At 47.1% G+C, this 19,766-nt stretch overlaps 1 protein-coding gene across 1 annotated transcript in view; it reads left to right on the top strand.

Annotated features, from left to right (window-relative positions):
• The window catches only part of LOC146209378 (uncharacterized), a 77,879-nt gene that overhangs the window by 55,798 nt on the left and 2,315 nt on the right, over positions 1 to 19,766 (top strand). The window contains exons 4-5 of the mRNA XM_084580175.1: positions 1,669 to 1,808; positions 2,941 to 3,008. Of these exons, the coding sequence (XP_084436301.1) occupies positions 1,669 to 1,808; positions 2,941 to 3,008 (208 nt within the window). The remainder of the gene's footprint in view (positions 1 to 1,668; positions 1,809 to 2,940; positions 3,009 to 19,766) is intronic.

Raw genomic sequence — 19,766 nt, 5'->3', positions numbered from 1 at the left:
GGGAAACATTTATACAAAATAACTATGGCAGTACGACAGGCACATATTACGTGGATGCAGCGGGTCCTACCGAGGATGGCATCTACACCATTGCTGTTGTGCACAAAGGAAGGCAGGTGAACGGAGTCTCAGTTAAAACTAACGACGTGCTAATGTTGGAGAAAGTGGCGACTGCACTGGCCGCCACCCACTGCGACGCAGCCTACATAATGTCGGACTCACAACAGGCCTGCCGAAGTTACATGCGGGGTAGGATAGCGCCACTCACCCGCACAATATTATTGGCATATGCGAAAAATTTAGATTCGGCTACTAGTAAAAAACAGGTTATATGGGTGCCCGGTCACCAGGAGGTGGAGGGGAACGAGACCGCTCACGCAGCTACCCGAGCGTTCCTCCCCCGGGGTTCCACTCAATCCTCCGGTTCTACCGAGGCAACCATACCAATCCCGCTCATAGCTTATGCGGGCATTACAAGTTATTCACCCCTCTGCAGGAGGGCACTCCCGGGACCCACCAAAGGTCACGACAGATCTGAGGAGTGCCACCTTAGACGGCTCAAAACCGGGTGTTTTCTAAATCCCGCCATACTAAAACACATGGACTCGACAATCACGGGTAGGTGCACATTCTGCGGGCAGTACGCTGACCTATACCACATGGTGTGGGCCTGACAGCAAAATTCAAAACTAAAAGCTAAAGAACAGCCAACTAGGGAGGGCTGGGAGGCGGTCCTGTCCAGCTCGGACCTGGAGGCCCAGCGTGTCCTGGTCCAGAGAGCTCGGGTAGCGGCGGCGGCCAATGGCATCCCGGAGTAGGGTCTGCCACTCAGCTCCATAATAAAACGCACCTCCCTTCACAAATTATATCACCGAAATTTAATGCTTTCTCCTCCTCTTCTTCCTCCCATTTTGTCGATATGCTTGTGTCGCTGTTACTATCGATCACCCTATAGATATATGGCGTTCACTACATGCGCTATCGCTATTCACTTCTAAGTGGACTGCTTTTTCTTTGACCGCGGTACTCTGGAGACCGCACTGTCTGTCTAGAAATGCGGAGTGCACAATGTAATCTATCTACGGACTGTATTTGCCTCAGAGTGTACCATTAAAGTCCAGGTAGTATTTTCACATTAGGACAAACATTACTTGACTGTCAGCGCGAACATCCTTGACTTTAAAAACTGCTACTTCATACCACTGGACTAGAATGGCTAACACTTAAACAATAAACACAGTGGCGACCATTAGGAACTTCCGCTTTCTAAGATGTAGATACATTTTCGATGTTTTTCTTGCGTTGAAAGCAAACGTGGACAACTTCATTCACTACTTGAGTGGAGTGTATACGTGTCTTTTTGGTTCCTGACCGTAGGTTTCGAAGAACGCAGTTCCTCCAGCTATGTATGGCACACATAGTTACGCCATTATTTCATCATTTGTTTCTATAAAACGCAGCAGCTTACGGCTGATGCACTGCATTACTTTCTGCACGATTTGATGTATATAAAAATGGTAATCACGAATGGCCGTCTTTTCCCCACATTAATGTTGCCTGTGCAATGACTGCCTTGAGAATTCTGGTGGACCGGTGCTGCGCAGGTGTGTCAGGTTACCCACACGAGTTGAGTGCGCATAAGGGACCTTTTTCAATTTCAATACGCAGGTTATGAAGAACTTCCCATTTGCTATGGCCGTGTCTTACTCTGAAAAGGATACTATGTTTCGCTGTTTGGACGCAATCCGAACCGAAATAGACCTACAGGCGCGAACAGCAACGTACGTCCTGCGGTTCCCATCGAAGGGGTAAGAAACTTTGGACTTTTTATGTTTTGCCCACTATGGGTACTGCAATTGGGAAATCAGATGGACACTTCAGCTGCTATAAGTGATGAAACGCAATTGCACGAAGACTAGACAAGTCGCTGGGACAAACACGGTGCTGAACTGGCAACATAAGCTAATGTAGCATTCCATTGCTATGCGCAGTATAGAACTACATAAACAAAAATCAAAATGCAGTTAAGTTGTAGGGTGGTCAGCATATATCACTACTTCATGCTGACGCTTCGTAAGTCCGATGATGACAAGAAAGAAGAATTATTTTTTCTCACAGATATGAAAATAGACAGTGCGGACGAATTTCTCACCAAGCTTTATAATTTCTGATTCCTTGATTAGTTCTCTAGGCTGTTTATGTTTGAGACTGATCTAAACTTAGCAGTGATTTCAACCGGTTAACACAAGAAAAGTGACGGTAAGGACGACCCATGTCACAGGTGCTATTCTTAACGTTATTGCTACGGTTTTCAAATGAGTTATACATGTAAGGACAGTTCTGAGCGATGTACTTCTTCTTTCTGCTTTTCTGTCGAATTACAACTCAAGGTTTCTACATATCTTGCTCTATTTGACAGCTAGTGAACGACATTAAAAGTTCAAAATGAAAACTTTCCTAAAGCGTAGAAAAAGGCAACGGTGAATTGAACATGCTGTGCTCGTCAATATTGAACAAACATTTTGCCACACTGATGAACGGTTAATCCGAAAAATTGATGAACTGCCGGCCGACGGAACTGAGCTTTAATAATTTCAAACTCCTACCGCTTGATCACCTCAATCATGTCCAAATGTAAGGCAAAAGAGTGAAAACAAAATGCAGCTAATACTGGCAGGCGTCTAACACAGGCCGAATTGATTGCTGCATTGCCAAATGCTTGCCAACAGGCAATAAATACATTCAGTTTTAAGAAAAAAGTTGCAGATGGGCACACGACAACTGGTCGATAGATAGTTCTGTTGGAAAGCATAGATGGGAATCTTTATTTCATCTTGAACCGAGCAACCCACTATTAAAATCATGTATATCGGTGTAACAATTTTTTGCACTCTACAACTACGAAAAAGATTTAACAGAGATTCATATCGTTATGTGCAGGCAAAGCATACCGTTCCATGTGAGGGCTGGCAACATCTCTGGAGAGTTCACCTTCTACCTTGATGATGGTTGGTGACCTCTTTCTTCCTTATTTCTGCGAATGGCTGAGTCAATGATACTTGGCGATTGATCAACGCGGAATAATGGACAGAGGGGCCGCTCATTATTTCCAGTCCATGTGAAGGAGGTAACAGATTGCCACAACTACGTTTCTAAAGTTTTTTATTGTAAAATAGATTACTCCTTCAATATCCTTTTCAGACATAAGTGAAAAAGATTTGTACATGTACAAACAATGAGCCGAGTTTATTTGATGCAAGGAGTCGAACCCAATGCTCGTGGAGTATGTGTTCTCTGCTTAGTCTTATATTATTGCAGCCACAGATTAGTAAGCATTGCCGCTTTTAATGATGAAATTCTTGTAGTTTTTAGTAATAGACTAGCATCAGGCTTAAACTGAGCCCCAGGCATTAGGCTATATGAAACAGCACTATCACAGAAAAAAAAGGCAAAGGCGGCTTACAGTGCACGCGACTATCATAATTTCGGCGAATTTTAAGAGTGGTAGGCATACTATACCCCTCGAAGGCAGCCTTCTTAAGTAATACCAAGACCAGGAGTTTTCTTGCTCACAGGTTACATCGGCTTGGCAATTCGCAACCGAAAAGATAGTGATTCTGCACAAATCAAAGTTAATACTGAGAGTGTTAGCCGGGGACATAATAAAATGCTGTGCAAATTTTGCTGCCTAATTGCAAAGGGTAACATAAATTTTTGCGAATAATTTTTGGAATGATAGCTGCTCTTGATACTTCCCCGAGGCCGAAAGCACTGCATAACTGAAGAGGTATGCCGTTGGTGACTGTGTGGGTATTTCCTATAACGCATGTATTTGAAAAATGCGGCCCTCCCATATGTCTAGCCATCCTCTTTCTGTATTATTTCCATCCTACTTGACCTCGTCTATACCCTGCAGGATGTAGTCTAATCAAGTCCGAAGAGTGCTCACTACTGGCATGCCCACTGCCTTTGCCTTCTTCTCTGACTACTGGCAAACGTTTCTTACTTTATATATTCGAGTGCATAGAGGATAGTATTTTAGGCTATAAGAGGATGGTGTAAGTGGGCTTAACTGTATTTTATTTCGTTACATGAAGTATCATTTCCAGTTCAAGACATAGAAGAGGTTAAACAATAACCTGCGGATCAGCAGAACATATAGACAATACAGGGGATCGCTTTTAAATATGAAACTACATAAAAGTGTAATACAACATAATGTACGCATTTATCAAAGCTGTCTAACGTTAGCTAGGTCTTATAATGCTGCATTTAAAAACCTTACAGTGGCTGCGCTCATTATTAGAGTGCCTCGCAAAACAATCGTGGGTGCATAACAATGGTTAGAAATATACTTGAGGAAAGTAAGTTTTTGGGCTAGTTGGTAACATTTTTTATTTATACCGGTAACGAAGAAAAAGCAAAAACACATAGAGAAGGAACATTCAATAACAAGGAGGAAAGCTGCACTCCCAACTGGTTTGCTGAGAACAATTTCCAGTATAGAAAGGCTTACGTGTCTGCGCACTACAGAGAAAATAAAAGCGCACAAGAAAGTCACAAGGTAACACCAGAAAACATGTTATCATATTGGCGCGAAAAGATTGAACTACAAAGTGTACATAGCAATTGAAGCACTTACCTATGGGGCTGAAACGTAGAAGCTGACAAAGAGGGTTCTACTTAAGTTGAGGACAACGCAGAGGGCTATGGAAAGAAAAGTGATAATGATAACGTTAAGAAATAGGAAACATGCAGAGTGGGTCAGAGCAATAACTCAAGTTACTGACATTCTAATGGAAATCAAGAAGAAAAAATTAACAATTGCAGGACATGTAGCGCGAAGAAAGGATAACCGATGGTAGCTTAGGGTAACGAACTGGATTCCAAGGGAAGGAAAGCGTAGCAGGAGGCGCCAGAAATGTAGGTGAGCGGGTGAGATCAAGAAGTGCGCAGGGGTCAAGTGGTTGCAGCTCACAGAGGACCGGGTTAATTGGAGGAATATGGGAGAGGCCTTCGCCCTGCAGTAGGTATAGTCAGGCTGAGGATGATGATGATGATTATTAATACAGTGATCTGCTCGTTTCTTTGTATGAAAGGCCACCGAATGGCAGTATGAACTCCTGGAGGCTTTCCATATAAAGAAAAGATCAGATTATTGTACCAGTCATGTGTAAAACAGGTATTCGGCTCTGATATGTTCAGCGCCTGATGATGAAGAGGACGAATACAAGCATGTTCAACGCTCGTGACGGTCAGGAAAGAAAACGACGATGAAGCTCGCTCCGACGCTCGTGCGTGTGCTGAGACAAGTTCTACGACCGATCGCCGAACATTCCACTGACTGTTCACGGCGTAGTGCCCTGTGCAAGGACTTCTTTTACAAGTGGTGAAGGTGACAGCAATCCCCTCAACCTTGAGCTTCGCAGCCGAGCCTTGCCTACCACTTCCGAAATGCCTGAGACCGCCAACCCCATCACCTGTCATCTGTCCCGGCGCAGTGTGTCATAGCGACCCAGCCATCTTTTGTGGCATCGATGACACGAATGTGGAAGACTGGTTGGCGTCGTATGAACGCGTAAGTGCGTACAACAAGTAGGACGACACCGTGAAGCTCACAAACGTCATTTTTTATTTGAGCGACGTTGCCAATTTATGGTTTCGCAACCATGACAGTGGTTGCGAATCCCCTCCTATATGAGCCTCAGGGACCTCAGCAAACTTAGCATCCTGTAATCCCCCTTATCGTCCGCTTCTCCGCCGTCGATCACAGCCACAGCCTTCCAACCCCTGGCGCACACAAGACAACTAACCTATATGCTACGCCTATGGAGTCGCCTGCCATGTGGCTCGTTTGTGCCGCAATCATGGCCCTCGTCCCTACGACTATAGACGTGAGCCGACGTACAATCTTCCCCGGTCCCCCTCGCCCGTGTTCGCTGAGCCTCCTCCGCAGTCCTCTTCAAGTTACGATCGCCGCTCCCACCGCTCGCCTTCTCCTGGCCGTCGTTCTCGTTCTCCGATGCTCCGCCGCCAATCAGCCGTTCACACGGAAAACTAACGGCCGCAGTTCCGAAGGCAAGAACTGTTCCATCAGGGACTAACTCAAGACCTGTTTTTATGCCAGTAAACATTATTACCGTATTCATTGAGGGCGTTCCTGTGGAAGCAATTGTAGACACTGACGCAGCCGTTTCAGTTCTTAATTACGCCCTCTGCCCCAAACTCAAAAAGGTAATGACGCATCTTCCTGCCGTTTCTGTTCGCACCGCCAGCGCTCAGGACATTCGACCATTAGCAGCCTGCACCGCCCACCTTGTCATCGACGACGTTCAATAGACAATAGAATTCATCGTCCTCGCCCGCTCATCACACGACGTCATCCTGGGTTGGGACTTCCTCTCCAATCATAACGCCATAATAGAAAGCGTCCGTGCTCAACTTGAGTTATCACCCCTCAATGACACTTCTTTCGACGCATCGACTGCTGCTGCCGCTACCGCGCACGTCGCAGAAGAAACCGACGTTACGCCTTTCTCCTCAGTGCTTGTGCTTATTTACTGTGCGGCTTTTTCCGACGCCACTGTTATCTACACACCCTCGTTACGATGCGCTGACCAAAAATCCGCGTGGCTGCTCCATGCTGTGCAGACAATTTTTCGCAGCTCAAGTGCTATTTTTGTTTGTAACCCGGGCCCCTGCCCTACCGCTTTGCTCCGTGGCCAGTCACTGGGTAGCGTTGTTTTGCTCGCTTCCACTCCCACCTATCCGTTCGTCGATACCGCCTTCACATTAGCGCCATAACGCCTCCTGCTGTTGCCACTCCATCTTCCCTTGAAGTTTTCCACTGGTCCATCGACGCTGGCCTTACGCCCTTACAACGAGCCCAGATTGTCGCCACCCTACAACGTTTCGCGGCTTCGTTCGACTCCCAGCAACCTTCGTTGGGGTGCACAACAACCGTTATTCACCGTACTGATACCGGCACCCATGCCCCTTTGCGACAGCGTCCGTACCATGTTTCAGCCGCCGATCTCCGCATCATTGACAAACAGGTGACCAACGTGCTCCTGCGCAACGTGATCCAACCGTCGCACTGCCCTTGGGCGTCTCGGGTCGTTCTGGTCAAGAAAAAAGACGGTTCCATCCGATTCTGCATAGACTGCTGCCGACTGAACAAGATCACGCGCAAGGACGTTTATCCTCTCCCTCGTATCGACGACACCCTTGACTGCCTGCAGGGAGCTGAGTTCTTTTCTTCAATAGACCTGCGTTCCGGCTACTGTCAGGTGCCGATGGCAGAGGCCGATCGCCCAAAAACCGCTTTCGTCACACCCGATGGGCTCTATGAGTTTAATGCCATGCAATTCGTACTGTCCTGAGTTACCAGCGGCTGCGGAACAACTGACCATGGCGGCGGTCAGACCTGTGACGCAGCAGGGGATGCTAAGAATGCCTGGCTCCGCTGGACAGGCCGCCATTGGAAACTGACCCTGGCAACGTTTAATGCTAGAACGCTAGCTAGTGAAGCTAGTTTAGCAGTGCTCTTACAAGAACAAGAGGGTATGAAATGGGATATGTCATAGGGCTTAGGGAGGTTAGGAGGCCGAATGAGGCATATACTGTACTGAAGGATGGGCATGTACTGTGTTATCGAGGTTTACCAGAGAGGAGACAACTAAGAGTAGGTTTCCTTGTCAATAAGTATATCGCTGGTAATATAGATGAATTCTATAGTATTAGTGAGAGGGTGGCAGGCATCATAATAAGGCTTAAAAAGCGGTATAAACTGAAGGTTGTACAGGCCTATGCACATACATGTAGTTATGATGACCAGGCAGTTTAAAGCTTCTACGAAGATGTAGAATCGGCAATGCGAAAAGCAAAGACGCCGTATACTGTACTAACGGGCGACTTCAATGCCAAGGTAGGGAAAAAGCAGGCAGGAGACAAGGCAGTAGGTGACTATGCAATTGGTTCTAGGATTAGCAGGGGGGAGTTACTAGTTGAGTTTGCAGAGCGCAATAACTTACGAATCATGAATACCTTCAGCAAACGGAAGAACCGGAAATGGACATGGAAAAGTCCGAACGGGGAGACTAAAAATGAAATCGACTTCATAATGTGTTCAACCCCCACCATTATGCAAGATGTGGAGGTAATCGGAAAAGTGCGATGCAGTGACCACAGGATGGTGAGGTCCCGAATCAGCCTAAATATGAAGAAGGAACGCAACGGATTAGTAAGAAAGAAACCCAGGATCTCACTACAGAATGGGTATTCAGCTCTAACCGAGGATGGCGACATTACCCTAGAAGCAAGGAACAATAATTTCAGAGATATCATTACTGAGTGCGCGGTAGCAGTAGGCGGTAGGATAGTGAGAGGATACCGGTAAGCTGTCTAAGGAGACGAAAGATTTGATTAAGAAACGCCAGAGTATGAAAGCTACCAATCCAACAGACCGGATCCAATTGGCCAAAATATCAAAGCTAATCAATAAGCGCAAGGTGGCCGATATAAGAAAGTATAACATGGAGAAAATTGAGCATGCTGTAAAAAACGGGGGAAGCCCTAACGCGGTAAAGAAGAAATTTGGCATAGACAAAAACCAGATGTATGCGATAAGGAACAGGGCGGGCAACGTCGTCACGAATATGGATAAGATAGTCAAAGTAGCAGGACTTCTATACAGATCTCTACAATACCCAAGGTAGTCAGGACCGTGATGAAATTGGCGGTAGGGAAAAACAGTCAGACGTTCCACCAGTGACGAAGGACGAGGTCAAGAAAGCATTAGAAACTATGAAAAGGGGGAAATCAGCTGAAGAGGATCAGATAACTACAGATTTACTGATGGACGGGGGGGATATCGTGCTAGAAAAACTGGCCACACTGTATACGCAGTGCCTGGTGTCATCGACGGTACCGGAACCATGGAAGAATGCAAACATTATCCTCATTCATAAGAAAGGGGACTCTAAGGACCTTAAAAATTACAGACCAATCAGCTTACTGTCTGTTACGTATAAGGTATTTACTAAGGTAATCGCTAATAGAATCAGGACAGCCTTATCCTTCAATCAAGCAAAGGGTCAAGCAGGGTTCCGGAAACGGTATTCTACTATCGATCATATCCATACCATCAATGATGTGATAGAAAAATGCTCGGTATATAATCAGCCCTTATACATAGCATTCATTGATTACGAAAAAGCATTTGACTCAGTTGAAACCTCGGCGGTGATGCAGGAATTGCGAAATCAGGGGGTAGACGAGCCGTACGTGAAAGTGCTGGAAGATATAGTGGCTGCACAGCAACCATAGTTCTGCATAAAGAAAGTAACAAAATTCCCATAAAAAAAGGTGTTAGGCAAGGAGACACAATCTCCCCAGTACTATTCACAGCTTGCTTAGAGGAAGAATTCAGAGACTTGGAATGGGAGCAGTTAGGGATAAGGGTAGATGGAGAATACCTAAGTGATCTTCGATTTGCTGATGACATTGCCTTGCTAAGCAACTCGGGGGATGAACTGCAAATAATGATTGATGACCTAGACAGGAAAAGTACAAAGGTAGGCTTGAAAATCAATATGCAGAAGACTAAGGAAATGTTCAACAGCCTCGGGAAGGAACAGAAGTTTACATTAGGTAGCGAAGTACTGGAAGTAGTAGGCGAATATGTCTACTTAGGACAGGTAGTAATCGCAGATCCGGACCATGAAAAGAAAATAACAAGAAGAATAAGATTGGGATGGAGCGCATTTGGCAAGTACTCGCAGATTATGACTAGCAGCTTACCGGTATCGCTAAAGAGGAAAGTATATAACAGTTGCATCTTTTATGTACTCACCTTTGGCGCTGAAACGTGGAGGCTAACCAAGAGAGTTCTACTTAAGTTGAGGACAACCCAGAGGGCTATGGAACGAAAAATGGTAGGGGTAACATTAAAGATAGGAAGCGTGCAGAGTGGGTCAGAGAAATAGCTCAAGTTACCGACATTCTAGTGGAAATTAAGAAGAAATGGGCATGGGCAGGACATGTAGTGCGAAGAGAGGATAACCGATAGTCGCTGAGGGTAACAAACTGTATTCCAAGGGAAGGAAAGCGTAACAGGGGGCGGCAGGAAGTTAGGTGGGCGGATGAGATTAAGAAGTTCGCAGGGGTCAAGTGGATGCAACTAGCACAGAACCGGATTAAGTGAAGAAATATGGGAGAGGCCTTCGTCCTGCAGTGGGTATAGCCAGGCTGATGATGATGATGATGATTCGTACTGTGCAATGCTCCGGCCACATTCGAACGCATGATGGACAACCTACTCAGAGGGCTCAAATGGCACACCTGCCTTAGTTACCTGGACGACGTTGTCATCTTTTCCCCGGATTTTCCTTCTCACCTCCAGCGCCTTGAGACAGTTCTGCGATGCCTGACCGATGCTGGCCTCCAATTAAATTTAAAGAAGTGCTGTTTCGGAGCACGGCAGCTAACCATTCTCGGACATGTCGTCTCCAAGGATGGCGTTCTTCCCGATCCGGCAAAATTGCGCGCTGTGGCAGAATTTCCCAAGCCAACTATTATGAAAGAACTCCGCAGCTTCGTCGGCCTCTGCTCGTACTTCCGCCGCTTCGTTCGGAATTTCGCAACAATCATCGATCCTCTCACCAAGCTTCTGTCCAGCCACGATCTTTCAGCCTGGTCTCCGCACTGTGCTGATGCCTTCGCGACACTCCGCCGCCTTCTGGCGACTATGCCAATCCTGCGTCATTTTGACTCTTCTTTTCCCACGGAATTCTACATTGATGCCAGCGGCGTCGGCCTCGGGGCAGCACTCGCTCAGCGGAAGTCTGGCTTTGATGACTGCGTTGTAGCGTACGCCAGTCGGACCCCAACAAAAGCTAAAGCAAACTATTCTGTCACCGAGAAAGAGTGTTCGGCTATCCTCTGGGCAATAGCGAAATTTCGTCCCTACTTGTATCGCCGTTCTTTTGATGTCGTCACCGATCATCACTCCCTCTGCTGGCTGTCTTCTTTGAAAGATCCTTCTGGTCGACTGGCCTGTTGGGCTCCGAGGACCCAAGAATACGACATTAACGTCATCTATCGCTCTGGCCGTAAACATGTCGATGCTGATGCGCTCTCACGTTCTCCCTTGCCGTCGGAAGACACTCCTGCTATATGCGTTCTACATCCCACCGACACGCCCACCGATATAACTTCCGATCAACGCAAAGACGCATGGATCGCTGCACTCCTGGATGTTTTATCTGGCCGCGCTTCATGACCTCCTTTCCGCGCTCTCCGTTGCCAGTCTCACCATTTTGCCATCAGAGACGAGCTCGTTTACCGTAGGAATTACCTTTCGGATGGTAGAAAGTGGCTGCTTGTAATTCCGACCCATCGGCGCTCTGTGATTTGCTCCCATTACTACGACGATCCCCAGTGTGTCCACGCCGGCTGATTGGAAACATTCACTCGCCTGCGACAGCGGTACTACTGGCGCCGGATGTACCGTTATGTTCGTCGGTTCGTCCACTCCTGCCAAGAGTGTCAGCGCCGAAAACACCCACCTCGCCAGCCCGCCGCCCCTCTGCAGCCACTGACCTCCCCAGCTCAACCCTTTGAGCACGTTCGAATCGACCTGTACGGCTCACTTCCTCGCACATCAACAGGCAATAGCTGGATCATCATTGCAATTGATCCTCTCACACGCTACGCCGAAACGGCGCCTTTTCCATCTGCTACAGCCCAAGACATTGCCTCCTTTATCCTCCATCACATCATTTTTCGCCACGGGGCTTCCAAAGAATTGCTCAGTGACAGAGGTCCCGCCTTTCTTTCTGAACTTGTCGAAGCTGTTCTTAGAGAGTGCAAAATCTTTCACCGCGCCACCTCCGCGTACCATCCGCAAACAAATGAAATGGTTGAGCGTTTTAACCGCACCATGGGCGACATGCTGGCAATGTATGTCGCTTCCCAGGTAGCACAGAATATGGGGCCCCAGTAGGTCATATGTAGGCAAGTGGGGCTGGGACAACCATCATAAAACCTGCATCGGTCCCCGATGGGACGAATGTGGGCAAGCCCCATTTGGGCTTTCCTCTGCTCCTTCTGCACGGGTCCCATAGCGGCGGTACTCGGGCTAATGCAGTGGAAATTCCTGCATCCAGACCGCAAGGGTCCTTTGTCGGATATTTAAGGGCAATCCAACCTAAATGTGGGCTCTTTATGGGAAATCCCTTACAGATCCGAAATGAGGCTGCCCCTATAAAATCTTTGTGGGACCTACATCGGCCGTAGCGGGGCAAGAAAAAATGGTCATGCCCACATGCTGCCCCAATAGGCCCCTTGTAGGTTACTTGAGGGCAGGTGAAATATGAATAAGAGGTCAATTTGGGCAAGTCCTCGTGAAGTCCAAATGAGGCAGCCTTAGCTAAACCGCTTTAAGTCCCACATAGGCTGTAATGAAGCTGGAAGGCGGGCGTGCCCCCATGGTACCGAAATTGGTCCCTTGTTGGAAATTTGAAGGCACGTGCAACCGCAGGTGGGCTCTAGGTTCAAAAACAACATCCAGCCCAATTGGGGCTGCCCGCACAAAACTGCTTTATATCCCACTTGGGCCGTAATGGGGCTGGAAGGCGGGCAGGCCTGCATGATACTAAAATCGGTCTCTTGTGGGGAATCGGAAGGCACGTGCAACAGCAAGTGGGCTTTCGGTTCAAAAACAACACCCAGCTCAGTTGGGGCTGCCCACACAAAACCCCTGTGGCCCCACATTGGCCGCAATGGGGCTAGAAGGCGTGCGTGCAATTGTGGAATGATTCTTTCCAACCTTTATTTGTATTAGCTGCGGCCCTATATTACTATTATAGATGATTAGTATAACAGTTGTTGCCATGTTTAGTCAATTAGAAATATTACGCGGCTTTAATTGTCGCACTCATGCAAATTGCACTTAAAATACTAAAATATACTGATTGCTAACTGTTGCTCCTAATGTAGTTGCTGTAGATAGCCGGCAACACTCGGTACAAAATTACTGTTCAGAACACACATCTCCATACTCTGAACAAGATCTACACGGAGTCATTTACGCTAGAATCATGTTAAGAATTATTGTAAAATTCAATATTGTGGCTGTTTAGAAAGGGCAGGTATGCAAAATATAATCGTATGTGCATAAATAATGATTGGAAAAACTCGGACAAGGGCTTCGCATCGATTTCCTGCGTCGGACCACTCTGTCAGTAATGTGGGCAAGCCCAAGTGCGGCTTGCGCTATAGAGCCCGCATCGGTCCTATGTCATTATCTGAGGGGCAAACGGAAATAAAAAAATAAATGTTCATCCAGACCGGCTGCCCGAATCTGTCCAAAGTAGGACCTTCGTGGGGAGTTGGCGGCATGTGCCCTTTTGGCAATGCGGGAAAATGTGGGCAGCCCCGCAAGGGCAGCCTGCATCAGTCCCTAGTGGGGCCCATCCGGGTTTTGTCGACAGCCCCCTTCAGGCTGATGTCGGCGCCTCTTGCAGCACCCACATTGAGCCCACCGGGGCTGTCCTGCATTTACTTACATCGGACCCAACAGGGGCCCCCCTTCATAGCCCACTTTGTGCTACCTGGGTTCCGACCACTCCAACGGAGACCGCATTCTTCCATTCGTCACATTCGCTTATAACTCTGCCACTCAAGCAACCACCGAATCCTCGGCATGCTTCTTCCTGTACGGTCGTGAGCCCTCTTGTACCATGGACACCATTCTCCCTTACCGACCGGATTCTTCCGTATTCACGACTGTTTCACAAGGTGCTACTTATGCTGAAGAATTCCGCCAGGTTGCCCGGTCCTTCACTTCTCATGCTCAGCAACAGCAGAAACTACCCGAGACCAATCTGCGCTTCTTCCTACTTACCGTACAGACTCTTTGGTCTGGCTATGGGTGCCTTCCTCAAGTCCCGGCCTTTCATTCAAACTTGTGAGCAAGTATCAGGGCCCCTACCGTATTGTCAAGCAAACACCCCCGTCAACTACCTCATCGAACCCCTTACGCCATCCACTGACCACCGTCGCCGCAATCGTGAAATAATACACAGCAACCGCCTATAACCTTACTACGATCCTGCCATCCGCGCAACGCCATAAGCCGCCAGGATGGCGTCTTTTCGCCCAGAGGAAGTTGTAAAACAGGTATTCGTCTTTGATATGCTCAGCGCCTGATGCTGAAGAGGACGAATACAACCATGTTCAACGCGCGTGACGGTCAGGAAAGACAACGACGACGAAGCTCGCTCCGACGCTCATGCGTGTGCTGAGACAAGTTCGACGACCAATCGCCGAACGTTCCATTGACTGTTGACGGCGTAGTGCCCTCTGCAAGGACCTCTTTTACACAAGTTTTAATAGTTACGTACACTTCTGAGTTCTACCTTTCTGTGGAAAAATGCTAAGATGTCTTGTTATGTTGCCTTGGCATGTGGTTGTAGCGCGTTTGCTCGGTACCGAGTTTACGCACTCGGTAAAAAGTGCGTAAACTAGGTACCCTTTTTATACGATTGGTGTTTCTGCGACTGTGGGAAGAAGGAAAAGAAAGTACACTGACCTCATAGCTCTGTAGCTGAGTCACCTCCGCTGCCTCGTGCTGACAGAAGAGAAAACAGAAAAGAAAGAAAAAAAACGAGGGGAAAGAAAAGCGCGCGTCGCGATAGCCGTCGTCCGCCACCGGTGATGGTTAAACTATTTTAATTGAAATGTTTAGAAGGTTGTAGCGGCGGTTGGAGTACCCAATCCGGAACCCCATTCGCGTTCGCTGCTGTCCGCGTTCTTTCGACGAGTTCTTTTTGACTCCCTGCGTCCAAGCTGGTCAGAGCTGCTTTCCTCCCCTCCTGCGTTGGCTGGTTACTAATAGCGATGGCCTTACTTCGCTGGCATGCTCACACCATATCGTACAGGTCCGCCTTCTCCCCGCATACTTGGCATCGTGAGTCAAATGACTCTGGATCTATTGCGGGTTAAATGTGTTGGTCTGTAGCTTTTGGAAGCTACAGACCAACGGATTCCACGATGTCCGTATTGGGTGCCCGGGGGAGAAATGCTCGGGCTGAAGCGTGTGCGCTTTCGTTGCTTGGGATACACTGGTGACCTGGTACACATACTAAGTGTTTAGCGTGGGTTGCTAGCCACGGGCGTAACTATCTTGCAGGATTTTAGTTGCTAATGGTGCAATCCTGAACCTGTGGTAATTGCAATATGCTGTCTGTGAATCTGTAAGAATGTATTCTGAGGTAGTGTGTAGCAACTAGGGCAATCGCCACTTCTTGCGCAGCCAGTGTGTCTTTTCTGGACAATATTAGTCAGTCTACTGTTTACTTTTGGTGCACTGCCGCAACGGTTGCCATTTCCCGTTCAGGACCCGCCGCATCGACATAGAACACGCCCTCGCGCCTGCCCTAGGGCTTTTTAATAGCTTCCACTTGTGCTTGTCATCTTGGCTGGTGAAAATCGGGGTGCATATTTCTCGGCAATAGAGTTCCCTTGAATTGTCCTCTCCATGAGGCTGGGATGTCGCGTTTAAGGTCTAGCTGTCGGGGGAAATGGATATTCAAGTCATTCAAGACTTGTCGGCAAGTCAGAGTCGTGGAGAGCCGTACCACCTGCGCCGTGCGGTGTGCCTCTATCAGCTTGTCTACCGTGTGTTGGACGCCCAGTCATAAAAGCCGGTCCGTCGATGTCGAAAGACGGGGGCCCAGTGTCTTCTTGTAGGCTGTTCTGATTATGACACCGAGGTTCATGATGTCAAACTTCTTGAGAAGGAGGTAGGGTGCTGCATAGACGATGCGCCTCACGACGAAAGCCTGCACCAGTCGGGGAGCATCTTCTCACATCCCCGATTTCCGCGTCGTTATTTTGGCTATAATCCTGGCGACGTGCTCGCTCACAAGGCGGAGTTTCTGGATGGTGAGGTGGCTGTTGCACTTGTTATTGATCTACAGACCTAGTATCTTGACGGTCTGAACTTCGTTGACGGGTGAGTTATCAACGTGGATGTCGATCGTGGCCTGATTTTTGTCCTGGCGGAAGACTAAGAGTTCACATTTTTCGGGAGAGCAGGTTAGTCCACACGCTCGTGCATTATTCTGAACTATTGTTTCTGCTGTTCGTAGTTTTTCTTCAATAATTCCCATTATAGCCGAAGTTGTCCAGATGGTCATATCGTAAGCGTACAGGGCGTGTCGTATGCCCTGTATCTGATATAGAAGGGGTGGGAGATTTCGGAGTGCAATGTTGAACCGAAGTGGGAATAATACCACTCCCCTTACCACTACCACGCCCCTTGTGGAGTGTCTCTCGTACCCATCTTCACTTGAGTGGTTCGTTTTGTGCCAATGCTGATGTTGCCGGTTCTGTCTTTAAGTAAATCCTAGATGTATGAGTGCACTCGCTGACCACAGTTCGTGCTGTGGAGGTTCTCGAGGATTGTGGAGTGTTTTACAAACACTCGTTTTGAGATCGAGGGTTAGAAGTGCTCGATCACTGCATGTTTCTGCATGCTGGATCAATGACTTCGTGTTTGAGTTGCAGAAGCACATTATGGGTGGACAGATGTGCTCTGAATGCAAACATTGTGTGTGGCAGTAGCTCGTTGTTCTCTAGATAGTTGGAGAGACGCGTGTGATGATTTTGCCTGCGCACGACGTGAGGTGTTTGGGGAGTATGTTTTCAATGCTGGTTTTCTTGGTGGATTTGGGGGTAAAGTGTACACACATGGCTGTTTTTCATGCCTGTGGAATGGTGCCGATGCGCCAGCATTCGTTAACGTAATCCGTAAGTTGGTGCAGTGCCTCCATGACGAGGTTAATTAGAAGTCTTACCCTAATTTTCTCTTGTCCCGGGGCTGTGCCTCTGCGAATATCTGCTATAGTGCTGCTATGATTTCTTCTAAAGTGAAGTCTGTATCTAGATTTTCATTCGATTCCCGCCGGTACTCTGTATTTGAGAGTTCTGAGTCTCGAAGTGGAGATATAGCGACGCGTCAGTTCATCCAATATTTCGTCATCCATGCCTTGAAAGTTTTGTAAAGCTCGATGCAAATTTCAATGTTGTTCACTCTTCAATTTCGGTGGATCAGTTAGGCATTGGAGAAGGTTCCATGTAGTCTTGATGTCTAGGCGACCTTTGAGGAATTTGCACCATTTGTAGCCAATTGGTGCGAGCGAGGCCCCATGCGTATTGTTCTTCTTGAGTTGTTAGCCTCGCTATTCGAATTCTGAGGTTTTGATTGTGCCTTCGTTTTTTCCACCGTTGTATCACACTACGTCTAGCTTCCCAAATGTGTAGGAGATGGTTGTTAACAGCTAGTGGTCCTCCGTGGTGCCAACAGTTTTTGTGATGTTTTTTTTAAGGTCGAGAACCGATGCTGCCCACTCTTCGTAACTAGGTATTTCTTCTGATGTAACTAGTTTAGTGTCCTTCCGTCCGACACTCTGGCTTGCCCACGTGGTTTGCTGTACTTCTTGCGTTAAAAGATGGTCTGCAGCACGTAGTGATCGCTGCCTAAGGTCTCTCCCGTATTAAGTCACTTCTAGATGCGGGAGTTGGGGTCGAGAATGAGGTCGGGGGAGGTATCCTGAGTTATACTGGCGCCGACTCGTGCCATGTCAGCGATGGCGGTAGCTAGTTTCCTGCCTTTAGTGTCTTGCCTTGGATATCCCCATAAGGGGCTAAAAGCGTTAAAGTCACCGACTATAGCTAGGAAAGCTGCTTGAGTTTTTCTTATTGCTTGAGAAAAAGAGAAGCTGATTGAGCTTTTCTTATTGCTTGAGAAATATAGTGTGAAAGGCTACGTGGTGTTATTTGGAGTGACTATATATATTGAGTAAATAGGTGCCTTGCTGTTTCTGTATTGTGGTAGCAACTTTATAAAGGTATATTCAGTTTCGCTGTGTAGATCAAGGTCTACAGTAGTTGCTTCGCATGATTTGTAGACCAAGATGAAAGTCGAGAGGCTTATTTGATGTGTTCAGTATCCTCTGATCTTAGCCTCCATATTTACTTCTTGCAGGGCTAATATTTTCGGCGCATGAATATAAGAGTCTATGTATTGTTGTAATGTTTCCCTCTTACGTTTTAGTCCCCTGCAGTTTCATTGTAGAATGGTGAGTCTAAGTCTTGGTTTTGGCCCCATGTCAAGAAATAAAAAGGTGTGTCCGATCCTGTGGTGCACCTTCAGGTTCTTTATTAAGTACAGGAATGACTAGGCAAAGATTTCACATTTCGCCCTGTGTTTTGTTCCCTTGTGAGATAAATCCAAAAATTCCTGAATTTTTCAGTCAATTCTAATATCCAGCGCTTAAATTCTGTTTATATTGAGTTCAAATTTTTCCATCATGGGCTGATTCTAACATGTTTTTAATTGTCATCTCGATCATAATTTGTAATGTATTTTCCATGAGATCTTCGACTGTATTTTCTAAGCGGTTAATGCGGTCCTGTGTTTCGGTGTGCTCGGTATATTGCGGAACGGGTGACTGCGGTACTGCTGCCTGTTGTTGTGGTACGTCCGGCGTTGGCACATGCTGTAGTGTCTCTTCTGCAGTTTGCCTCTCGAGGGTGCTAGTGTTTGCGGCTGTGGGTACGGAGTGTGTTCCTGTACCTTCATCCTCCAACATCGGACATGCCTGTTGCGTCAATGGAGGTAATGTGTTGGCTGCGATGTCTAGTTCCTCTTTTAGCTTCTTATTTTGTGACTTTAGTTTCTCGACCTCTGCTTTAAGTGGTTTGGAAGCCAACGCTTCGAGGGAGGAGGCAGCCACATCTGCCCAGTTCACCTTGCTGAGCTAACGTGAGCGTCATACCCAGCGAGTGTTGGGTTCGCCGTAACCGTTTCTTGCAGCAGAATGATTCAGGTTTCTTGGTTACCGTGGCGATGTGTTATTGCAGCACTGCTCTCTTGTTGTAATCGTGGCAGTTCCACTGCTAGACCCTAAGGCCTGATAGCGATCCTATTGTGGCTTGGGGCTGGGACATGGTTGTGATGGAGTTGAGGCTTGCGTCTGTTTTTGGGGATATGGGTTATATTTATTTCTGCTTTTGGTAAAACAGAGTGTCTTTCTCGGTACGGAAGGAATTTCTCTCTGTCCACGGTATAATCAATGAGCCGGTAATAAAGGTAAATAGTAGACTACAAGCTGCTCCTCAGCAAACACACACACACACACACACACACACACACACGCACACACACACACACACACACACACACCACGGCTGCCTACATGCCCTGAAAGTGTTTGGTGCATTTTGACACTAATTAACGCTAATTGACGGTCGAGATTTTATTAAACTACCATCGATAGGCTGGTTTGTTTGGCACTATATAAAAATCAGGCGTTTCAAAGTAGACGACGTTCTACTGAGCACAGGCAACAAAGTTCAAGGAATTAGACGCAGAATGCGTGCTATGTTGCTATAGAGATTACGCGACATACTTTTTTAATGGTGCTATAAATACCTCAAATAGCTTTTAACGTATGAAACTTGATGCATTCATGATAGGTTCCGAAGTGAAGTCATTGTGAAAATAAGTTGACTCATTAATATGATACTGCTCGATGGAACCATTATTGCTTATAAATGAAAATCTTAGCTTGTGCAGTGTTTCTCAAGCGTTGGTTTGTCCATCAGTTGTAGCTAATTGTATAATGCCAGGTACACGTCAGAAGTGCGCCGCAAATTCCCCTACTCGGAAGAAAATTTAGAGCTTAAACCTCAATGCT

This window comes from Amblyomma maculatum, chromosome 1 (assembly GCF_055883805.1).
Source record: "Amblyomma maculatum isolate TAMU_Amacu chromosome 1, ASM5588380v1, whole genome shotgun sequence".
Lineage (NCBI taxonomy): Eukaryota > Metazoa > Arthropoda > Arachnida > Ixodida > Ixodidae > Amblyomma > Amblyomma maculatum.
The sequence above is the reverse complement of the archived record's forward strand: the minus strand, read 5'-3'. Positions and strand labels throughout refer to the sequence as shown.